The 25,634-nt window shown below is 26.2% G+C and overlaps 2 protein-coding genes across 2 annotated transcripts in view; one reads left to right on the forward strand and one right to left on the reverse strand.

Annotated features, from left to right (window-relative positions):
* Window positions 1-1,009: 1,009 nt before the first annotated feature.
* Window positions 1,010-17,271, reverse strand: LOC127290545 (probable serine/threonine-protein kinase yakA). Its single transcript, XM_051319206.1, has 2 exons — window positions 16,679-17,271; window positions 1,010-4,494 (listed from the first exon to the last, which is right to left on the reverse strand). Exon 2 carries the CDS (start codon window positions 4,472-4,474, stop codon window positions 3,161-3,163), a length of 1,314 nt encoding a protein of 437 aa, XP_051175163.1. The 5' UTR covers window positions 4,475-4,494; window positions 16,679-17,271; the 3' UTR covers window positions 1,010-3,160.
* Window positions 5,301-25,634, forward strand: part of LOC127290557 (caveolin-1-like) — a 253,523-nt gene continuing 233,189 nt past the window's right edge. Inside the window, exons 1-3 of the mRNA XM_051319232.1 lie at window positions 5,301-5,403; window positions 5,916-6,028; window positions 14,634-14,755. The gene's annotated coding sequence lies outside the window, so the exon portion shown is untranslated. The remainder of the gene's footprint in view (window positions 5,404-5,915; window positions 6,029-14,633; window positions 14,756-25,634) is intronic.

Raw genomic sequence — 25,634 nt, forward strand, 5'->3', positions numbered from 1 at the left:
GAAAAACATTGAAAATATTTATTTCAATATCCATATCGTACATGAACAATACACACTGCGAATATATCTCTTAAATCTAAACCCCAGGGGGGCGGGGGGGTATGAAAATCGAATGTACATTTGGAATCGAGAAAATTCAGACACGGCAAACATCTTATTTTTTTTATTTTCTTTTTTTCTGTAATTGAATAGAAATAGGAACTATTTTCAAACACCTAACTTGTCTCACTGTTTAGATACATCTTTTTTATAACAAATTTTTTTTTTTTTTTGTAACAAAAAGTGAAGATTTTTTTCAATTTTTTTTTTGTAACAAATGCGATATTTTCACTATCAAGGATCTCGAGGCACTTGATGTTTTATTCCACAGTTTTTCTATAAAATAGACATTTTAAAGTGGAATATAATTTTTTTCGGTTATAAAATATATTTAACATTTAAAATTGTCTCTTATAGTTAATTTTCTTTACACGAGCACTTTGAAAAAAATAATAAATTGGAAGTAGAGAAATGAGAAAAAAAAGAGTAAAAAAATCTTCAAAGAAAAAAAATCTGTTTCTTTTTTTTTTGTTTTTTTTTTTTATTTTACCTATAAATGTAATCAAATTAATTTTTTTTACATATGTAAATTTAATCAATGTATTTTCATTGAATATTGGAAGTTTTTGAAAAATTTTTTACACTCTTTGAGAGAAAAAAAAAATGATTCTTACATACAAAATGACTTTACAATCCTGCTAGTCGAATTTCTCGACTCGCAGATAATATTACACTTAAGTGTGTCTGTACAAATCGAACGGACTATATGTATATATATATATATAATATATAATATATATTTATTTATTTCTTTATTTTATTCATATAAAAACAAACGAGGAAGGAGAAAATGCGAGATCCTTCCGCATGTAACATCGATAATAATAAACAGTCTTGTGTTGGGCTTGATAGGGCTGATCTTGACTTATGAAAAGATTATCTTACTAAATCTTAATTATTATATCTTCAAAAAAAAAAAAAAAAAAAAAAAATCAACAAGCGTTTGGCGAGTTTGAATCTCTTTAAACGCTTGATTTAAATTAAAGATACCTGACAAAAATCACCCTTTGTTGTTTCTCTCTCTCTATCTGAGCTTTAAATTTCAATGTGTATTATTTATTTGTATCGCAAGTCCTATTTTATAAAGTAAATAGTAGTACCAATGATTTTGTGTTTGCTGGTCATCATGATCATCCCTAATCATTCGACACAGACACTCCTTTCTTATATACGTATACAATTAATTAATAAATAATTCGAGTTACGCTCTATTATTAGTGGTTTTTTTTTTCGTCAATTACTTATTATTACATCGTACAGTTTTTTTTTTAATCGAAACAAATTTTTTCATATCACATATAATACATACATATTATGGGATTTCAATTAAAATTCATCAGAATTGTTGGAAGTTTAAGGCTCCGAATTTCAATCAGCGATTAAAAAAGAAAAGAAAATACTGTTAAAATAAATGGAATTTTTTTTACCTTTTTTATTTAATTAATTTATTTTTTTATATTAATTAAGAAATGAAAAAGTTAAAAATCATTTTTAGTTTTCAACTGATTGAAATTTGTAAGAGACTTGTTAATGACGGAAAAATATATTTTTCTCTTGTACATATATAATGTAGAAAAATTAAAAACAAGCGGAAATTTTTTTTTTTTGAAATAACAAATAAAATGAAATTTCTATAGAGGGAAGCATTTTTATAACACTTTGTTTGAAAATAGAGTATATCTTTTTTTTACAACTTTTTTTTTTTTCATTAGCGCCCTACACTTTCAATTATATTCACATTATCGAAAAATACATTAATTTGAAAAAAATATATATATTTATGTATATGAGAATAGTATATAAATATGCGTGGGTGTATACATAGACCATTTGTGTGAGTGCTCTACATGTAATACATTCACCTAAATAGACTTTGCTTAATACTTCCGACAATAATTTTTAAATTTGATTTTTTTCACGATGTAATTTTTTTTTTCTTCAAATCGAGAGATTTTTATTTTGAAATTGTTCAAAAATAATTTTTTTTAAATTAATATTTCCCAAGCGAAAATTAATTTATTGAATTTAGATGAATTTTATAATTAAACGATCTCGATTGCCGATTGAAAATCAAATCGTGAAACAGAAATTTTTAATTTCAACATTTATTAAATCAAAAAAAGAGAAATATATATATATAGAAAAATTAAAAATCGGATTGAAATTTATTTATTTTTTAAATCAATAAAAAGAAATATTAATTTGATCAAATTTTTTTTATGAAAAATACTATCCGATTTTTTAGAAGCGAAGAGAAGAAGAAAAAAGAAATGAAAGGAGACGATTATCATATTTTAATTGTATTAAAAATATGATACTCAAAATGAAAATTCGACTCGATCAAGTGATTTTTTTTTTTTGTTCTTGATTTTCGAGTCGAATTAAAAAATGTTTAAGGGTACCTGGCGGTGATGAGATAGCCGGTTGCGCGACGCAGTCTTAAATGATTAGTCGATAATAACTTAGACCAGCTAACGCGCTCTAATCTAAAACAGCTTCGTAATCACAGTCGTAGAAGTTTTCAAAACAACTACAACTCTGAAAACGTTCTATAGTATACACAGAACTTTTGGACAATAAAGCGATTTCACGCATTCGATGGTGATAGCGAAAAAATTAACATAAAAAAAAAATTGACGATATCCTTAAAAATTACAATATATAATTTACTTAGACGTTTAAAAGTCACATGGTCTTAAAAGCTACTTTACGAAACGGATTAGAACCGTTAAAAAAAAACTCCCGAAAAAGTCTCTGGATCCCTCGAAGGCGGGATAGCTAATACTCCATTTTTTTTTATTATGCTTTTTTTTTCATCATAAATCTCGATATCGAGAAAGCATTCGGAATCACAGTTTTTTTTAATAAGAAGACTCGATCGGGAAAAATTCAGTCTACCCTGCCCGAAGGAATACGAGATCCTGAGCATCACGTTCAAAAATAGAGGTAATGTGCCTCTTTATTAGAGGTGCATCTTTGGATAATAAGCTCTTGCGAAGTGACGCACACTATTTTTTTTTCCATTTTCTGATTCACAGTGTTTGTGAATCATCGGTTGAGTTCAAGGACCCGTGACTTGAACGCCTGTCGTTTGTCCGCCGCTTACCACCACTTGTGGTACAACATGATTTTCACCACTTTTGCCAAGGCGTAGAATTGATTGTAATGATGCCACCTCGGACGCTAAACGATCTAGCCTGCTTTTTACTTCGCGCTCATTTTCCGGTACTGTTGGGACATTTGGTGTCCATTCGGCACCAAGTGAAATGCCCGAATCCCTCTCGTCACTTGAACCCTCATTGTCCCATGGTGGCGATGCACGTGGTCCAGGTTCTTGTTTAATGCCTTGTAATGCAAGTAATGCACTCGCAGCATCTTTGTCGCCAATTCGTGATTTATGCCTCAATTTATGGGGTAGACAATTATTTGTACCAACCATACTTTGTGGTACTGTCAATGATGAACTTTCATCGCCGCTGCCTGATGATAATTCAAATGGTGATTGAGCACGTCGGCCACGTGATAAATTCAATGCACTTGATGTATCAAAATGATCGGCTGGATGTGTTGTGTAGGGATATTGAAAGCTTTCAGTCTCGGGATAGGCTGTTGCTTCGGGAACGTAGAGTTGAGCTGGTGACCTCGGTGACCTGGAACCACTGACTGGCTGATGAATCACTGATGTGTGAACAGGACTTGGTGATCTTGTGTATAATAATGTTGTTGATGTGGATAATTTTCGTTTGAGAAGTGGTGGTTCTGATGGTAATGCGGCTAATACGTGTTCGGTACTGATAACGTTCTCGCCACAAATTCCAAATTTATCACGAATCGCTTCCAATTGTGCCTTGAGAATGTGATTTTCCTTGCTCAATTCCATGACACGTTGTTCGAGGACCATATCATTGAAACGTCTCTTTTCACGTGATCGTTTTGCAGCTTCATTATTACGTCTGCGTCGATCCCAATAGCTGTCGTCTTTTTTATTATCGGGAATAAATTCCCTTTGTTTACGTTGGGAAAAGAGTTCTTTTCTTAAATCAAAATTTGAATTGTAATTATCAGAATGGGGATTTTGATTATCATGATGTTGATGTTGATGTTGTGATTGAAGATGTTGCATTGATTGTTGGGGATGAAGTGACTGTTGCTGTTGTTGTTGTTGTTGTTGCTGCTGTTGCTGTTGCTGAAGGGATGGCGATGACCCATGATGGGGATGAGTCATTGGTGGTAGAGGTCCATGAGCATCATGGCCATGTCCACCATGAGCTGATGAATGTGTTATTGAATGAGTAGTCGGCATGTTGCTGTTTAAATACGCAATCTCACCATTGATGGGCGATCCACTCTGGCGGGTGACAAACTCTGCCACCATAATTTGCCTTCTTAGAACATCTGGAAAAAAAAGGATACATTTCGTTAATATTTATGGTAATTTTGAAAAATTTTTTTCTTATATTCTAGTTTCTTTTATTTATTTTTTAATTAATTAATTTTAATTCCTAATCCAATATTGTTGATTTTTAGACATAAATCACATCATTGGCAATCATTTAACTTGTACATGGAAAAGAATTAATCACTCCTTTACTGGTAATGTATTTTATATTCAATATTAATAATCTTTTTCATAAATTTTGCTTTATTTTGTGACAATTTATAACTAAAAATGATTCCATCTTAAATGTAAACAGTATAAACATTGTCATTTTCGGAACGAACATAACCTACAAAAAAAAAGTTTTACAATTGGACGAGAAAAAAGTTTTTTAATTTAACAAATATTTTTAATATGGAAAGAAAAATTAATTGCTAAGATAATTTTTATTTCCATTTTATAATTAATTTATAATTAGTGTTAATTTTATTATTTAATAATTTTTAAAAAATTTAAATAAAATCGATTATGATTATTCGATATATCGATGTGTTAGATATTGTTTCAATTGACTGCCAACTTCACACGAACCATGGGTTCTGACTCGATTGGAGGGCAGTTGTAAGTAAAAATGTTTTTTAATCAAATAATTAACGAAATGAATAATAATATTGTGAAAAAGGCCCATAATATTGAAAATAAAGTGTTAAATAAGTAATATTTCGATATAATTGAATGTTACATAGTAAACATTAAATGTAATCGGTAAAAAAAGTTGAGACCTCCATCCCGCTAATAAAGGTATCAATTTTGTGTTGTACAGAAATAATGAAGTAAATCCTAAGAGTCAAAAGTAGAAGAAAAGAAGTGGAATCAGCAAATCAATGTAAAAGATAGGCTGGGACCATGCAGAATGGATAAAAAAGGTTAGTTAGTAAACATTGTCATTTTCGAAAAGAACATAACCTACAAAAAAAAGTTTTACAATTAGACGAAAAAAACTTTTTTAATTTAACCAATATTTTTAATATGGAAAAAAAAATTAAATGCTAAGATAATTTTTATTTTTATTTCATAATTAATTTATAATTAGTGTTACTTTTATTATTTAATAATTTTTAAAATTTTTAAATAAAATCGATTATGATTATTCGATATATCGATGTTAGATATTGTTTCAATTAACTGCCAACTTCACACGAACCATGGGTTCTGACTCGTTTGCAGGGTAGTTGTGAGAAAACGTTTTTTAATCAAATAATTAACGAAATGAATAATAATATTGTGAAAAAGGCTCATAATATTGATATTAAAGTGTGAAATAAGTAATATTTCGATATAATTGAATGTTAAATAGTAAACATGAAACGCAATCAGTAAAAAAAAAAAGTTTAGACCTTCATCCCGCCAATAAAGGTATCAATTTTGTGTTGTACAGAAATGAAGTAAATCCTAAGAGTCAAAAGTAGAAGAAAAGAAGTGGAATCAGCAAATCAATGTAAAAGAGAGGCTGTGACGATGTTGGAATCAAATGCAGAATGGATAAAAAAGGTTAGTTTAAATCAAGCCTATTTTAGGTTATGTATGTATATAAAAATTTTTTCTCCCTCTTTTTTTCACTTATATCAATGCAATTTTTTAAAATCAAAAATAAATTGACAAAAAATGTGTATAAAAAAAAGTTATTATGAAGATAACTCTTATAATTGATATCGATTCTAGTGACTGCGTAACAAATTATTATTTTTAGAGCTGATAGCGTCGCTTGTTTTTTTTTCTTTTAATCTGTTATCTCAAAATGACTGAGATTTACAAGAATGAACGGAAGTTTTTCAAAAAAAAAAAAAAATCGTTGAGTATTTATAAAATAGTCACATACAAGATATATTGGCGAGCGTTTAGAAATGCGATGACAATCCTGCGAGATAAGCAATTTCAAAAATGCGACAATTCTCAATTAGAGAGAAACTCTGATGATCATTAATCACAAAGTCGATATACTCAGGGAAGGACGATTTATTTCGTTCTTTGAATTTGCAATACGACCTTAAATGGAATATCGCAAGATCATTCAACTGTTTAGCCTTCGGATATATAATGAAGGACGTTCATTTTTTGCAAAAAAAAAAAAAAAAAAAAAAAAATCAAGGAACAAGGAACTTGAAATCATTTCCTGGAGGAAAATCTCTCTCTAATTTTCCTGATTCATTTTTATTGCTCAATAAGAGATTGTTTATACGATTTCGTTCAGGATTTTAGATAACAAAGGATCAAAGTTCTCTGACGAAGTGTTGCGTCATTTGTTTCGAATCTTGTGATTTGATTAGAAGAAGTTTTTTTTTTTCTCCTTCGTTGAAAAAGGTATTCTGCTTTTTTTTATTCCTATACAAATATTAAAATAGAAGATAAAAAAAATGATGCGACATAAAAACGTGATCGAGCTAAATTACTAAGAAACTATTGCACGTTTTATGGAGTCTCGTGTACATCTTTGACACACGCGATCAAAATCCGAGAAATGACTCATGAAAATTCCAATGATCTTTCCTCTTTTTTTTTTGTCAAAGAAAAGAGTTTTAAGAATTTATATAAGCGAATCGAGTGAAAATCTTTAATTTGATGCAAGAAATTTTTTTTTCTTATGAAATTCATATTTGTCACGTTTGAATATTATTTCTTATCGCACACATAATATGATTTGTCTCAACACTTTTCCGTCTAGATAATCGATGGCTCGTATTGATAATTTCTAACACGTTCAAATAGACGTTTAATCATTGACTAGAAGAGGAAAATAGTAAATATTACGTAATTCGCGATTGCTAGTAAAAGATAAATGCGCGTGAACTTCATATATATATATATAATTGTATACATATATACAAAACAAAATCAATTTTCTTCTCTATAATGAATATTGTGATTTACAAATTTATTTATGGTTACCATAGTTGTTTCATTTTGAAAATATATTTGAATTCGTCAAATATAATTGATTTATTTTAAAAAAATTGAATAAATGTGATTTATTCCAATGAATTTTCTTTTTTTCTCGCCGAGAAGCTAGATTTTTAGAATTTAGTAAATTGATATCTATATATTATTTTATCGAGAAACATCGAGGCAGGTTATATAATTTTCCACGTGCGCTTGCGCTTCCAAGAGCAGGCCACGTGCTTTGAAGAGTGAATGTCAGGCGGCATGCAAAAGCCTCTCAATTGCCTCTTCATAAATACGTTGACGTGCGTAAAACTCGCGGATTTCTCACGTGCTTCGGGAAAATGTGAATCAAACGTGTCACTTTGTCCTCCAAATTAATTTTTTTTCTAAATTTTTTTTATATATTTTTTTTTTTTATTAATAATAATTATTTAATTTACTATTTATTTTTAATATTTTTATATTATTTCTATTTTTTTTTACATTCTGATTACGTGGATGACACGTTTTTATGATTCTATTATTTTAGAGAGAAAAAAAAAATATCAAACGTCATTTAAATTCTGATTCACTTGTTGATGAGTAAGTTTGTTTTTTAAGCAATTAGTAACTTCTGGAAAATAAAGTCACATTAATAGTTGATGTAGGTCACTAATTTTTTTTTTTTTTTTCTATTAATCTCAATAATTTTTTTCGGGGAAATATTTTATTTCAACAAAATTTTTGGAATTTACCCAATCGATTCAAATTTATGGATACAATCCAAAATACGTGTTCTTTCACGTAATTCGCGCCATTTCGTTGACGCAATTAAATTTTCTTTGATTATTATACTGAAAATAATGACGATTTTGCGTGGTTGTTTACAAAATTTTGACACGTTTGTTTCGTAATATTTCTATTTTAATATTATATATATACTTATTTCCACGTGGCGCATTGATTCATTTTTTTTTTTACGAATTCCCTGTAAATGATTTTTTTTCTGTAATATTTTTTTGAGATTGGAATAATTATTTTTTCTTAATAAAATTTTTTTGGTAAAAAAAAAATGTGTAGAGGATCTTTTTTTCGCGAAGTATACATATTAAGAAGTTTGTACTGTTTTCTTTTCTTTTTAAATAAAATCCTGTAAAAGATAACGTAATCATTTGCTTACCGGAGCAGAAAATGAAGCTTCTTTAAAAGACTTGACTAGCATTTGTAGAGTTTCTATATTTAAACTGCATTACGCTCATTAGACAGACAATTTTCTCGTGGCTGAAGAAAGTGAAAGGGTTGGAAAGAAAGCGACTGAGGAATATAATAACCCTTTTCAGAGATAGAGAGATCGTCATTGCGCTCACTAGACCGTCAAAAATTCGTCAATTTTATTTGCAATTAATTTATCGCAAAAAAAATAATTTTTCTTTTAAATTGTCTAATTCCTAATTAAAATATATTTTTTTATGAATTATATTTTAACAAATTTTTTTTATGATAGAAAATAATTTTTTTTTTTTTTTTGTTTAATTAAATTAGAAATTCATATTGAAACCTTATGATTTTATAATAGGAAAAAAATGACGGTGAGGGGGGATCAATATAAATCGAAGGGATATTTTTAGATTCATTTAGTATATAGGAGTTTCTCCTAAGGGTGACCGACCGACGACGAGGTTCTTAGAATAGAATTAACAGTGAGCAAGATCACTATATGTTTTCTTATGAGTCACTATACCACTTAGCAGTTAAACATTCCCGTGAGTTTATTACCGCTTACGAGTCACTATATGGTGAATACCTGCACGAAAAAGGGTAGACATGAAATTACTTCTTTACATCCGCGTATGACTATATTTTGCTATAAAAACGAAAAATTTCATTATATTTCTTTTTTAAAAATTATTAATTTTTCATTTTCTTTATTAAATTTAAAAAATTGGCATAATTTTTTTTACTATTATGCAAAAATTCTAATTTTTTTTTTAATGTTGAAGAAAAAGAAGAAAATTAAAAAGAATATGAAAAATTAAAGAGGGAAGTGTGCTAATCGATATGGAGGTCATTACAATAGTTACTTTCTATATGTATATATATATATATATATGAAAATTCTAAACGAACCTTTCAAATATACGCAATATTGTGTAATTATGCGAATGTGCAAATATATATATACAATATTGCAAAAACCGTCCAAGGAAACGTATTTAAATAAAGCTTATAGTAATTGAAATAATGTCATTGACAAAAAAAAAAAAAATTTGAGAGCAAAAATTTATACGAAACGCTATTAATACTCTAATTCGAAAAAGAAATTGCAAATTCGCAAAAATATAATAAACATTAATTGGAAAAAAACTAATTTGCGTAATATTGTGCAATTCGAAAGCTCGAGCTTCTATATCACTTTATTGTATATATATTTTAAATTCATTGGAAAACAAGATGTAATATTAATTTGAAATTTTTGTGTCTTTTTTTCCAATATTATTATAAATTTCCGCTATTTTTAAAAATGAAAAAAAAACGGTTTTAAAAAAGCCCTTTATAAAGGAAAATACTTTTTTTTTAAACTCTTTTTTTTCCCCATCATTTTAAAAAGAGAAAATCATATTTTGCGAGAGAAAAACTTTTTATAGAAAAAATGATTTTTTTCCTTAAAATAAGATTACAAAATTTATATCAAATAATTTTTGAGAAAATAATGAAAATTAAAATAATTTTAATTATATAAAGAAATTTTTTATTTATTTCCAAGAAATTCCAATAGATATATCGTTTATTACAATAACTCGGAGGGGTAATCGATCGATGGGCTTGAGTTACGTCGTGCATTGGACGTCAAAAGGACAAATCGTATATGGCAAATGACGCAGGCAGAAAGAGAGAGAAAGAGAGAGAGAGAGAGAGACTTGTCGTGATTATCGGCCACGTGACAATTCTCTCAAGTTTTTATTATATTAAACAAAAGCGATATTAATTACGCTCGCTATAACTTCCTTCTTCTATCGACATTTCCCTATATATTTTACTTATATAAAAAATTCTTCCGATTATAATAATTATTGAATTTCTCTAATTTGTCGAAAATTTAATTTTATTATTAATATTAATTTTATGGAATAAAATAAATAATAATAATAATAATAATAATAATAATAATAATAATAATAATAATAATAATAATAATAATACATATATAGTATTAATAATGCAATTGCGTGTTGTAATAAACGTTTCAGTTTCAATGACACGTGAACGTATATATGTATAATATGTATATGCAAATTATTGACAAAGAAATCGGTACGTTTATATATTATTATAAAAAATGTGTTTTAGTCTTTTTGAGATAAATTTCTTTTTTTTTTGTTGACAATTTTTATAAATTGAATTTTTAAATTATAATGGCAATTTTCAAATAATTGTTTTATGTCTGTTTAACAAAGTAGCAAAAATGGTACTTTATATATTATTCGTGTGCACATGATTAAACCTATCATTGCACAATGTCGCAACGATGCACGTGGCAGTTGCTGCTAAGACAGGTTTTTTGCGTCGCTCCATTTCCCCCTCCCAATAATTGCAAAATATTTTTTTGTTTTCATTTCAAATTTTGAAAATTATTTTTTTTGACAATTTAAATTATTTTACACACTTTATTTTTTTTAAAGATTAAATCTTTGGGAATAATAATAAAAATCATAATAATTATAACAATAATAAAAATAATAACAATTATAACAATAATAAAAATAATAACAATAATAATAATAAAAATAATAATAATAATAATAATAATTCTATAGGAATATTCTTTAAGAGAATAAAACATGTTTTGTGACTGTTTTTATTATTAATTATTAATTATTAGAGAAAACAGATTTTGATTTTCTTTTTCTTATTATTGAGAAAAATATTCCCCCCCACAAGTAAATGATAATGAATAAATTATATATATATATATAACGATAATTTAATAGAGGGAAATTTTTTTTTTCATTTTCACACCAAAAAAACATGGTCTAATTACATAATTATAAATTTTTATCATTAGCAATACGATAACGGTATATATCAATTCTTTATTTCTATATTATATATTACGTGAACGGTGACCGCAATCGTAAATCGAGTCCGGCTAACTTGTCTGCGCGCACGTGTCCATGTTATTTTGACGATGAATCTCAAAAACTTGTAATAGTTTCGCCAACTTTGTCGATTACTGATAATAGAAACTAGCTTCTTTGTGTGTGTGTGTATTTAAAAAAAAAAAGAAAAAAAAAAAAAACTTCTTATTTATGTGAGTGTAAACTTTGCAAGCACGTGCCAAACTCACACGTGTCTCAATTGCCCTGTGCGCGAAAAAAAAAGAAAGAAATAAATAAAGAAGTCACATTAGAAGAAACTCGTTATCTGACTTGCAAATCTTATAAATACCAAATCTAACTGGTTTAATTGCGAATTTATAAAATTCAAAGAAATTTTTCGTTTGGAAAAATTGATTATAAATAAATAAACAAATTAAGGTCCTTTTAAAATCCAATTATAAATAAATAAAAACAGTATATTTTTAAAATTATAATTTACTTTTAGAAAATAGGTTCTTTAGACAACGTGAGAATCGATTATAAATAATTTTTTCTTTAAGATATCGATAATTAAGATATATGTAATTTTTATACATAAGAACCGTTTTATTTATGTTTTAATAATATAATGCATTTGCATCGAATATATATATATTAAGAGGAGAATAAAAATTCAATAATGAACAATGGGGTAATAATAATGAATTTTATTGATAACAGCAACTAGAACGGTACTTGAAATTGGATCGACAATTTTCTATTGTGAGAGAGAGAGGCTAGTATTCCGTTATCGGGATGCTGTATGTATCAAGATCCTGATATTCAAGATATTCGAGTATATATATATGTGTATACCCTTTGCTCGGGGGCTTCATAAAGTTTCAAGTGCGTTATGTTGAACAAAGTGTTACTGATACTGGTTTTATATATATAAAATACGTAATAGGACAGTTAACGGTGACTACTGAGAGATAAGAAGAAAGAGAGGAACACTTGAACGCGATGCATGCGTTACATGTTTGTTTTGTTCCACTTAGATGAGTATTACGTTATGTAACGGTGTTTACGACTCTGTAACTGTATACGAAATTCCATAAAGTAGCCACAATGTTGATTTTAGCTTATTATACATTTTATATATATATATACATGATGCATCGATCACAGAACATTTAAAATCGACTCAAAATAAAAAAAAAGCAAAACAAATAATAAAACAAAATAAACCAAATTCCCAAAAATTGAGAATTAAGAGTAAAAAATTAATTACAAAAAAAAAAAAAATTGAAAAAAATCAATTCCTTTGTCTTGTGAATCGAAAATATTTTCCAATAGGAAAAGAAATTATATATATATATATATAATATAAAATGACGCAATTGATATGCCACGCGAGAGATAATATGAGAAGTGTCGTTCATATCAGACTCTATGCACGCATAGATAGTGCACGTGTATATGTGCAACAATGTGTCATGTATCATTAACACCAAAAAATTGCATTTGGATCATATAATAATAATTATCTCCCCCCCAAAATGAAACATTACGCCGAAAATGAAAATTAAATTTTGATATTTCAAATAATATATAATTATTTTTTATTTATTATTTTATAATTTTTTAATTTTGTATTAAACAAAGTCCACTTCTGGTCCGAAAGACTGAAGCTTAATTAATAAATAATAAATAATATAATTGAAAAAGAAATTGTGTAAATTAATATTTTTAAACTTGAAAAATAAGTGTTTGAAATTTATAATATAATCTTGGATTAATTTCATTTGAAAGAAGTTCATCTTGAGAAAGCGCGTGTAAATGACATTATTCTGATTTGTTAACAAAAGTAAATTGTTCCATTAGACAGGAATTTAATTAAGAAAATCTTGAAACATTCTGTATATAACAATTTAATATTCGTAAATTATTTCTCAATTTTTTTTTTTGTAATTTTTTTTTATTTTGATAAAAATCCTGACTTAATTTTTTTTTTAAGGACAATATATTCAAGTGCAAATGACATAAGTATAAGTCCGTCGTGCCCTTCGTTTTGAATTTACTGATTTTATTTAATACACACACACATATATATATCGTTTTTACTTTGCGAGGTTGAAAGAGTTCTGCAAATTAGACCGTGGCCCACTTTTATAAGCGACGATAGATAGTCTAGCGGGGAAGAAGTGTGGGAGGAAAGAGTATATCAAAAGAGGGGGGGGGGGGCATTTATTTTAACCTATAAAGAAGAAAGAGAGAGAGAGAGGGGGGGATAAAAGAAAAGAAGTTGCCTTTCCATTCAATTGTAGGATATAGTTAAATATCACAAGAGGATTTTTAATTTCTTTCGTTAAGAGAACAAAAAAGTCAAGAAGAAATAATGGATAAATTTAAATCGAAACAATCGAAGAGGAAAGAAACGAATAGAAGAGAAAGAAGACAAAAAAAATGATAGAAGACACAAATAAAACATAATTGATTCCTGTTATTTTAGATCAAGGAAATTCCAGCTGAAAAATTAATTTATTATTTTAGAAATCATGTAACATATCTCTAAGACATTGTTGAGTCTGTAACAGTCATTCATAAATGGCAATGTAATCTTATCTTGATGAAGATTAATTTCCAGTGCGTGTTACATAAGATCATCAAGACCTGAATTCCTATAAACTCTTTCTAGGAAAAATTTTTAAATTTCCCCCACTATTTTTTTTTTTTGTATAAATATAAAATAAAATTTCCTGGGAATTTTAAATATAAATTCATTTTAGTGTGAAAAAAGGAGTTTATAATTCTAATATGAAAAAAAAAAAATGCTGACCATGCCTTAAATTTTGTCTTTCGATTGATATGTCGTTTTTCGCGTCCTCGGGTGACGCAATCATTATTCTATAACACATAGGGTCTGTCGCAAGATGCCTTCTCTTCTCCAAGTGCCAGTAACCTTCTCTCTCTCTCTCTCTTTTTATCTCGTTTATTCTCTCTCGTTTTATAATATATATTTCTACTCAAACTAATCTTATCCCTTCCCTCCCCGCGCGAATTAATCTATTTCCTCTTCCGTTTTAAACATCTTTTTTTTGTAAATATTTTCATGTTAAAATTTAATTTTTTATTAATTGTATTTTATTTCTGTATTGCAGAAAAATTATCATCTACCGAAGGTGGGATTCGAACTCGTGACGCATTCATCGATTGTGCCTTACGCCACGCTGCCACTATCTATACCTCTGAACGTTTTTGTGATTCGCAATTTATCAAATGAGTGAGTACAATTTTTTACTTTAAATAGAGCAAGAAAAATATTTTTTTTTTTTTAACGAAACTTTTTTAAATCCTTTTAACTTATTGAGGTTTCATTGTATTAGATTTGTTAGGTATTATAATTAAAAGTATAAAGAAAAATAGAATTCAAAAAGGTCGGATTGTATTTATGATATTATACAATATTACAAAAGCGATACTAAAAGTGTAATATGTAAAGCAACACCTACAATGGGATTGACAGTGCACTTTGCATAAGTTTTGACATAATTATAAATATATGCACCTCGAAGTTTAAATCTCGATAGGTTTTCTTCGTGAACTTTATTATTAGAAGAAAAAAAAAATACACAACATGCCCCAATCACTTTGTATACAAGTGTTGGCTAAGTATGATTAACTCGATTGCGTCAAGAATAGGTATACGTTTTCCAGAGAGATTCTTGCGTCATTCTATATATATATATATATGTATATACAAGAATCTATATAGATCTACCGGCATTCTTGTTTTGTTTTTAACATTTTCTATTGTTTAACGATATTGTTTACGTACAACAAATTGATTTTGTTGTTTTTTTTAAAGAAACACATAGTGACTAATAAAACAATAATTTGAAAAATACGTAATCGAATTTTGTTTATCGAAAATATTTTCATCGACTTATCGCGTTTCTTCAATTAACTCCATTAATTTTCATTTATTATCTAAAAGCGAAATTACGAGAAATTTTCTGATTTATAAAAAAGTTGGTACAGTAAAAATTAATAATTAATTAAAAATTATTATTATTTATTGATATTAATTAGAGATATTAAATTGATAATTAACTAAATTATTATTAATTACATTTTGTAGTTATAATTAATTAATTCATGTGGAAAAATTTAAATTATCATTTCTGTTTTGATTAATTTTTTTTATATTATTGTTCCGAGAATGAGTTTTTTTTTTTTTTAAATTATTATTATTTTTGTGCAATCATATTGTTTATTAAATTACTTAGTTCAATGATATATAGCTATTAAAGAAAATTATGTTGTTTAATTATAATGTTACTTGATAAGTTGGAAGAGAATTAAACTCGATTTTTGATAAGATTAAATTAATAACAATAATTTAAGTTTGTGAAAAGAGTAAAAGAAAATATAGAATTGAAACGTGATAAAATGTTCAAAAACAAAAATTAAAAATAAAAATCATAAATTTTAATAATATTCGTGGAAAAAAATTTATTTTTCTTTTCCATAAAATCAAATTAACAAATTGCCAAATCAGTTTTATTGTATATATATAATATATATAAGAATTCTCGAAAATTTGTATATGAACCAACAAAAAAAAAAAAGTTTTTATAAACTTTTCGCATTACCGGGAATATAGAGGGACTAATTGCATATTCGGCATTTCTTTTTTGACATAATAGTAATTTTTTTCCACGATACCGAGAATTAATCGTTTGCTAAAAAAATGTATTTTAAATTAGAATGCCGGTAATTTTTTTTTGCCAATAAATCAATTAAAAAATAATTTTTGAAATTAATTTTTTATCAAATTTTTTTAACTTTGAAAGTTAGAATTAAAAAGTATTTGAAAAATAAAATTTTTATTCTTTGATGAAAAATAAATTTTTCTCATTTTAAAAATAGAAAAATGTTGAATTTAAAAAAATTTTTAATGAAAATAGAAAAAAATTTGTAAAACAGAAAATTTAAAAAGATTGAGAAATTTTAGTTCATAAAATATAATTTCAAAAAAAAGGATCGAAGTAAAAAATTGTTTCTATTCAAAAGAAAAAGGAAGTTTGTACTTGTTCCGAAGTCGCACGTGTTTTTAGCCGGCATATTTGAAAACTCGCGCAAAATCACAAAAATCAAATAAAATAAAAAAAAAAGGAGAGGAAAACATGAATCTAGAACTCACCAATTTTGAAAGGTTCCTTTAAGTACGACCTCACAAAAGAACTGGGATCCACTTTTGCAAAATTATAATAGTTCCCAAAAAAACCAAAAATTGTAAAGAAAAACAAGTTCTCATCAAAAAATTCACTTTTCGCTCAAAGAAACAATGTCTTGAGCAATTAAAATTATTGAAATCCAAAATCACAGTTTTTTTTTTTCTCAATGTAAGACACTTCCTCTGTTGGGTTCAATGTTTTGCACTTGACCCTGGTCCTTTTTGTAATGAGAAAAATCTCATATTCCAGAAATGAAAACCAAAAAAAAAAATGAGAAAAACAGAGTTTTAATATCCACTTAAAAGAAAAGATGATGCTGCAAAGAGTCACGACTTTATTGTACCGATAATATGTTATAACACAGTATATATATATATATTAAACTTGGCGCTGCCTCGTGATAGAGAGAGAAAGAGCAAACTAAAAACACAACCGCTCGGTACAATGTCGCGCTTGGAACTGAAAACTGAAATTGTGCTGCCGACTTCGTCTTGGCCCCAATGTCGTCTGACTCGGGCTGGTTTGATGAAGGGAAAAAGGCTGTGTGTTTGAACGCCGCTACTCCTTCAAAATCTCTGTGTATATGTGCGGTTTCATGTGCACTGCCTTTCTCTGATAGTGTGTTTTTGTATTTTCTGTCTGTGTGTCTATTTATGGGTGTATATGTGTGTGTGTGTGTGTCGATGGTACATAGGTGGGTGGATGTAACAAAGTGGGGGCAATACTACAACGCAGGTGGGGGAGTTTGTGCCCCTCCACTTTAAACCGCGACATGCTCGCCGCGGTTCTCTTTTGCGTCAGAGAAAGAGAAAAAAAAGAGAGAGAGAAAGAGAGAGACGCCCCACTATCATAATACACTATATGTTCTTTAGCATCGCGGACAACGCAACGAGCCATACAACTAATTAGATTGCGTCGTGTCGCGATGCCGTGCGCCACACACAATACACATACTCTATATTCTACGATCATTTTTTTTTTTTTTTACGACACTTTATATATATATGACACAACTTTGTCTCGAGTGCAATAATTTTTTTATAAAATATACAAAGCGTAAGAATATATTTTGCTAATTCACAGAGACTCGGAGAGTACGAATTTTCCTTTTTTAAATACATTTTTTCAGATTTTTTTTCATTGAAATTCGAGTAGGATTTTTTTTTTCAAATTGGAATGGAAAATGTTTTCAATTATTTGATTCAGTATTTAAAAATTCAATAATTGAATATATTTTCAATTGTTTTATTAGATAATTAAAGTTAATTTCAATTATTTGATTCAATAATTAAATATATTTTAAATTGTTTATTAACTTTTTGAAGTTAACTTCAATTATTTGAATAAATCATTGAAGATATTTTCAATTGTTTATTAACTATTTAAAGCTAATTTCAATTATTTGATTTAATAATTGAAGATATTTTCAATTGTTTATTAACTATTTAAAGCTAATTTCAATTATTTGATTCAAATATTTTCAATTATTTTATTAACTATTTCAATGTAACTTCAATTATTTGATTCCATAATTGAAGATATTTTCAATTATTTTATTAACTATTTCAATCTTACTTCAATTATTTGATTCAATAATTAAAGATATTTGCAATTATTTTATTAACTATTTCAATGTAATTTCAATTATTTAGTTAGATAATTGAAGTTAATTTCAATTATTCAATTAGATAATTGAAGTTAATTTCAATTATTTGATTCAATAATTGAAAATATTTTCAATTGTTTATTAACTTTTTGAAGCTAACTTCAATTATTTGATTCAATAATTGAAGATATTTTCAATTGTTTATTAACTATTTAAAGCTAATTTCAATTAATTGATTCAAATATTTTCAATTAATTGATTTAAATATTTTCAATTATTTTATTAACTATTTCAATGTAATTTCAATTATTTAGTTAGATAATTGAAGTTAACTTCAATTATTTAATTAGATAATTGAAGTTAATTTTAATTATTTGATTCAATAATTGAAGATATTTTCAATTGTTTATTAACTATTTAAAGCTAATTTCAATTATTTGATTCAAATATTTTCAATTATTTTATTAACTATTTCAATGTAACTTCAATTATTTGATTCCATAATTGAAGATATTTTCAATTATTTTATTAACTATTTGAAGCTGATTTAAAATATTTAATTAGATAATTAAAGTTAAATTAAATTATTTTATTCGATGATTGAAATTATTTGGAATTATTTGATTCAACAATTTTGAAGATATTTCCATTCATTTAATTCAAAGTTTGAAGCTAATGTCAATCATTTTCTAGACTATTTAAAGCTAATTTCAATTATTTTACTGACTTTTGATTATATGATGATTATATCAAGATATTTTCAATTATAATTGATACAATAATTGAAGATATTTTTATAAATATTTGATACAGTAATTAAAGATATTTTCAATTATTGAATTTAAAGAATTGAAATTATCTTAAATTATTTAATTAAATAATTGACGATATTTTTTTAATTGATTCAATAATTGAAGGTACATTCAATTATTTTATTGAATAATTAAAGACAGTTTCAATTATTATTATTATTATTATTTTTTTTTTATTATATTTATGAAGTTATTTTCAATTATGTAATGGAATAATTGAAAATTTTCTCCAGTTATTGAATATTAGAAGATAATTTCAATTATTTATAAAATATAATTTATAAAAAAAAATCAATCGGAAAATTTATTTTCGTTGATAATTTTAGTTGATGGTAATTATAATAGACAGTAGTTACAATGTGATAACTTCAATTGAATTAAAATACCCACGCAGAGGTATTTTTAAATATAATAGTAATTATAAATTTCAATTAATAATAAACGGTAATTACAATTTATGGTATAGACGTTAATTTTAAACAAATATCACTAATAGACGGTATTAATATAAATAATAGTTTGATAATGAGAATTTTTTTATATAGATATTTTTGATTAAAATAAATTTTAATTTTTTTTAATAAAAAAACACTATATAAAATCTTCCATTAATATATATATATATATTTTATTATAAAATGAAAGTTCAATGAATTCAAAAATTTTCCTATCAGAATTGGATTATTTTTAAACGATTAAATCACACATTGCTGTGTGTGTGTGTGTGCTTTTTTTTTATTGTAATTGTAGAAACATTATAAATGACTGGCATTAATCGTTAAACAAACATCGCGCACAGGTTCTCGAACCTGGTCCGGGACTTTCAACCGATTCGTTGTCGATAAACAGCTTGAAAACAAAGAATGGGAGTTGGGTTGGCCAACCAACCAAGTGTAGAGGATTTCGCTCCCTATACACCCAGACAACGAGGGCATCAGCCCCCATGAATCACCACGGCGCACAGGTCACCTTCACTTTTTTATGTAATTTTTGTTAACTTGCGCAGTGATCTCCTCATGTTGGCTGATGGACCAAAAACACCATCTATTCATAAATTCTTTCTTTTTCGTATACTCTCGTTTTTTTTTTACTTTAGATAAATATTTTCTTTTCATCCTCAAAGATAATTTCAATTTATTTAATTATATAATAAATAATTTTTTAATTGGATAATTCATAATTTAAATGAATTTTATTTAATTACTAAAAATTAATTTATAATTAATTAAATAAATTATTTATTTAATATTAATTTAAATTAAATGTAAAAAAAAAATTTGCCTCGAAATAGAAGTTATTAACCCCTTTTGAATTTGTTATTTTGTATATATAAAAGTTTCATCTGTCATTATTAAAGTTATAATATTAAGGCATTTGGCAATTGATCAATAAATTTATATAGAAATTATATTTGAAATAATTTTGGCATCGTTAAATATATAATTCACTTTTGTTTCAATAAATATATATATATATAAACTTGGGTGCTTTCTTATCGAGTACCCAGTGTTTAAAGAATTTTCAAATAGACACGTGTCACATTCGAAACTTACATATATATATATATATAGATTTAGACACAATGAAGCGTGCTTTTTGTCAAAACATTATATACTTTGCGACACTTTCATCCATCTTCATCAGCTTGCGAACTGTTTGGCGTGCGAGATTTTAAGCGCCGTACATATGTGTGTGTGTGTGATTTCAATGTACCTTGATGCAGCAATTTTTTTTTCTTTTTTTTTTTTTTTCAAAGCATATACAGAAACCAGAAAGAAAAGTCGACAACACTCTTTGTGCGCAGAAACTATTTCTAAACTCCTGCGGGGTCTGTGTTATATGTACAAACGCAAAAACTTTAACTTTCATCGAGCCAAATTATAATTTGCCATGTGCATTGCACATGCTTTTTTGATCCTACACGTGGCAAAATGTAATTCCAATTAAGAATCTTTTTTTTTCATCTAAATTATATTTTTCTCTATTTTTTTTTTCTTTAAATAAAATAAAATCTTATTTTTTAAAAAGTATTTAATTTTTTAAATCTTTTTCTCTATTTTTTTGAAATTTTCTTTTATTAAAAAATTAATTTTTAATTTTCTTTTTTTTTCAATTTGAAAGATAAATTTTAGTGATTTCAATTTTTGTCTGATGACATTATTCAATGGTGTTGGATGATTTTATTTGCTGTATGTGGCGTGTATCGTATTCTTTTTTTAAAACTCGTGATTATATATTGAATTTTGGGATTAATTTATTGGAACATTAAAGTAAACAAAATGTAACGAGTTCGTTTTATGTACGACATAATTATGTAAACAAAATTTTTATTTCACTATTATGAAGGAAAAAAAAAGTAAATTTATTGACGCAGTGTGATGGTATATTTTCAAATATTTTCTTTAAAATTTTTTTAGAAATTATTATTATTTTCTACGCATTTGTTGATTTTTTAATTGCGCGTTTTATGTATATCGGACAATCACCTTTTATTCGTTAAAAAATTCGTTAACGTCGCAATGACAAATATCTATAAATTAAGTTACTTATTTCTTTATGAGCATGTACCTTTTTTGATCAAATTAATTTATTATTTATAATCAATTTCAATAATCAATAGAAAAATTTATTTTATATTAAGAAAATAAAAAAAATATTTTAATTCTTGAAAAAAAAACACAGACACACACACATACATTTAAAGGGCTAATCTTTCGTATAAATGTATTCATTAGGCATTAAAATAAGTGCAGTTTGCCATAAGGTTTACATTATTCCCCCATTTGAAAGTAACATAAATTTATTTTTACGACAAAGGGTATCTTATTTTCTAAGTGCTGAAGATTTTATATATTCTATTGAGGAAAAATGGATATTTACATAGAAAATTTATATCGAAATTAGAATTATTTTGTAAATGCGGAAAATGCAATAGATTTTTACGAAAAACAAAAATTATTCTAAAATTAAGAATAATACAACTTTAGTATAGTACTCTCTAAATTTGAATTAGTAAAAATGTTTACTAATTTAAATTAGTGACTCACTTTTTGCTTTAAAATTAGTTAAAGTTACTAATCACAGAAAATTAAAAGGCATTAAAATAAGCTGCAATGCTTATGATTTTAAACTATTTTGGTATTAAAATAAGCAAAATTGGATTAAAATAATAAGCGTTGCAGCTTATTTTAATGCCTTTCAATTTTCTGTGAATAATTAGTAAAATTTTATTAATTGAGAAGCAAAAAGTGAGTCGCACTAATTAAAATTAGTAAACTTTTTTACTAATTCAGATTTAGAGGGTAGATACCGAGAATTTATTCTTCATTTTAGAATATAATGAAAAAAATTTATTTGATTCAAATAATCGCACAGAAAATTAAAAGGCATTAAAATAAGCTGCAATGCTTATAATTTTAATCCAATTTTTCTTATTTTAATCCATTTTGGTATTAAAATAAGCAAAATTGAATTAAAATACTCTCTAAATCTGAATTAGTAAAAATGTTTACTAATTTGAATTAGTGACTCACTTTTTGCTTCTGAATTAGTAAAATTTTACTAATTATTAGTAACTTTAACTAACAATTAGTAAAATTTAACTAATTCTAAAGCAAAAAGTGAGTCACTAATTTAAATTAGTAAACATTTTTACTAATTCAGATTTAGAGAGTAATAAGCGTTGCAGCTTATTTTAATACCTTATAATTTTCTGTGAGAACAATTACAAAACAAATACAAATTCAATAAAAAAAAAAAATTATTACAAATACAGAAATTATTTGTTTCAAAATAAAAATTATTTGTTTCAAATAAATATTTATTTGATAGTCAAGTAACCGATTATTTCAAATAAATTTTTTCTAAACAGATTTTAAAAATGCAAATTGGAATTTGCCACTTTATGGTAGTTATAATACAATTTATGGTAAAATTTATGGTGCAATTTATTCTTATTTTAATCCATTTTGGTATTAAAATAAGCAAAATTGGATTAAAATAATAAGCGTTGCAGCTTATTTTAATACCTTATAATTTTCTGTACATTTACTTAATTATTATCAAATAAATATTTAATTGTGTGTTAATTTTTATTTGAATAAAATAAATTTAATTGACTAAAAAATTATTTGGTTTAAGAAAATATTTATTTGATAATAATCACGATTATTTAAAATATAAAAATTAAAAAAGATATTTTATATTAATAATAATAATAATAATAAAAGAGGTCATAAATATAATAAAATTTTAATTGAAATTTAGAAAGGTGAAATTATTATTTTCAATGCAAAAAAAATTGCAGTCTTTCTATTATAATAAAAATATAAATAAAAAATTTTTCGCGTGATTAATGAGGGATTATGAATGTTTTTTTTTTTTTTGACATTCTGTATACAATGTTTAAGAGTCTATGAATAATGTGAAATGTGCATTTCTAGTAATCGACACACTTAACGATGAGGATTTTCTCAGAGCGAAACACTGTTACTCTCTCCTTTAACAGCGAAGAGACGTTAGAGAGAAAGTGTAACTGTTAAAGTAATAGTGACGATGCAGGTGTAATCGGGATTGCGCACGCGAGTCTTTCAGTTTTGCTTGTGCCTTTCTGCACATTTTGTATATATATATATATAGCGCTAATTTTCCATTGTAAAATTCCGCTTTCCATCCGTGGCCAAGGCTCTATGATGAACGAGTGAGAGTTTCCGACCAACACATATACACACAAAAAAAAAGTGAACAAAGTATATATACTCAATTTCTGCAATATATTGTCTATCATCTCGTAAAGAATTATATCTGTGACGAGATTTTAATGATGAAAGTTGTGTGATTTGATTATAATTTTTAGATATGAAAAAATTCTATTGTATTTGTCCCAGACTAATGAATTTACAATTTACAATAGAATTTACACTAATAATTGATTAAATGAAAAAAAAACCCATTTGCTTGTTATACTTGAGTTCTATTTTTGGAGTTCTGATTTTTTTTCGAGGTCAATTAAAATTTCAGTCAAAAAATTTCTTTTTCAAATTCTACTTCAAGTTTGTAGTTAAATAAAAGTTTCTTCAGTTCAATGAACTGTTTTTTTGAGTGAAATTTCTTTTTTTAAATGAATGTTTCCATTAGTTCAATGAACTTTTTTTGAGTCAATAGAATATAACTTCTTTTTGACTTTTAGTCAATTCTTAAAGCCAAAAAAATTACCTCATCAAATTTTTTTTGAGGAAATTAAATATGCCCAAAAAAGTGAATCAGGACAAACTTTCTAGCTCAGCTTTTCGTTTAACTTCCATATATAGAATATGAAAATTTTAATTTGTAGTTAATAATTAACAGCAATGATGATTTACGAGAATGATATGAAAATCATTTTATCTGTCATTTTACAAATCAATGATTTTTATATTTGCCCAATTGTTATCTCTATTTTTGTCTTAAAAAGTTCAATCCTCCGTCAAATATATGTGATGGAATTATAACGATTATTTATTAACTATATATATATATATATATTTGTTAAATAAATTTTTTCTGATGACATTTTCGTTAAGCCGTGGTAATTTGAGAAAGATTACTCGTAAGTAAATATCATGAACCCCACAATGACTGAGGTAATCGACCTGATTTCTAAGAAAATTCTAGTTGTATTAAGTTAAGGCTTACGATTGAGTTCACTGGCCTCGAAATTCCGAATCTTATATATATATATATATATATATATATAAAGACGAAAACGGTCTCTGTGACGTTAAACACGCCGATCTCTCATTTCACTATATATTTTGTCACACACATATAGGGTGTTTTCAATATATATATATGCGTTAGAGATTCTATTTTGTTATCTCTTTACTACTCTCATGATAATCGCGATAAATTTTTTTTTTTTTTTTTTTTTAAGAATAAATTTAGCATAATTTTAAATCTCATCTTTCAATTATACATTCAATATTCTTTTATATTTCATAAAGACAAATATTGAAAAATAATAATTTCATTAACAGACTTTTGATTAACGTAAAAGTGATTGACCTTTTTTATTCGTATTATTTTATACAAAGATCCACACACTAAAAAATAATACTTACTTTCAGTTCACTTTTGACTAAAACCGTTAACATTAGAACCATTTTTACTGAATTTCAACCTTGAGTGTATGATTTTAAGTCCTAAAATTGACTTAATCTAGTTTTAAGATTAAAATTACACTAGTTTTAAGGCATTTTGATTTTAAGATGTGTAAACGTTAAAAATCGTTTATGCACACGGAAAAAAAAGAAAAAGTAATTTTTACTGCTTTCATAGTAAAACAGAAACTGTCCGAAGTTTCTGCGCATCTCTGGCAAATTTTATTCCAAAAATAGTAAAATTTACTATTTTTGTAGTAAATTTTACTGCTCCGTAGTAATTTTTACTATTTCTGAAGTAAATTTTACTATTTTTGAAGTAAAAGTTGCCAGAGATGCGCAGAAACTTCGGACAATTTCCGTTTTA

Source organism: Leptopilina boulardi, unplaced genomic scaffold (genome assembly GCF_019393585.1).
Source record: "Leptopilina boulardi isolate dan_hultmark-lab unplaced genomic scaffold, ZJU_Lbou_2.1 LbouV2_70, whole genome shotgun sequence".
Lineage (NCBI taxonomy): Eukaryota > Metazoa > Arthropoda > Insecta > Hymenoptera > Figitidae > Leptopilina > Leptopilina boulardi.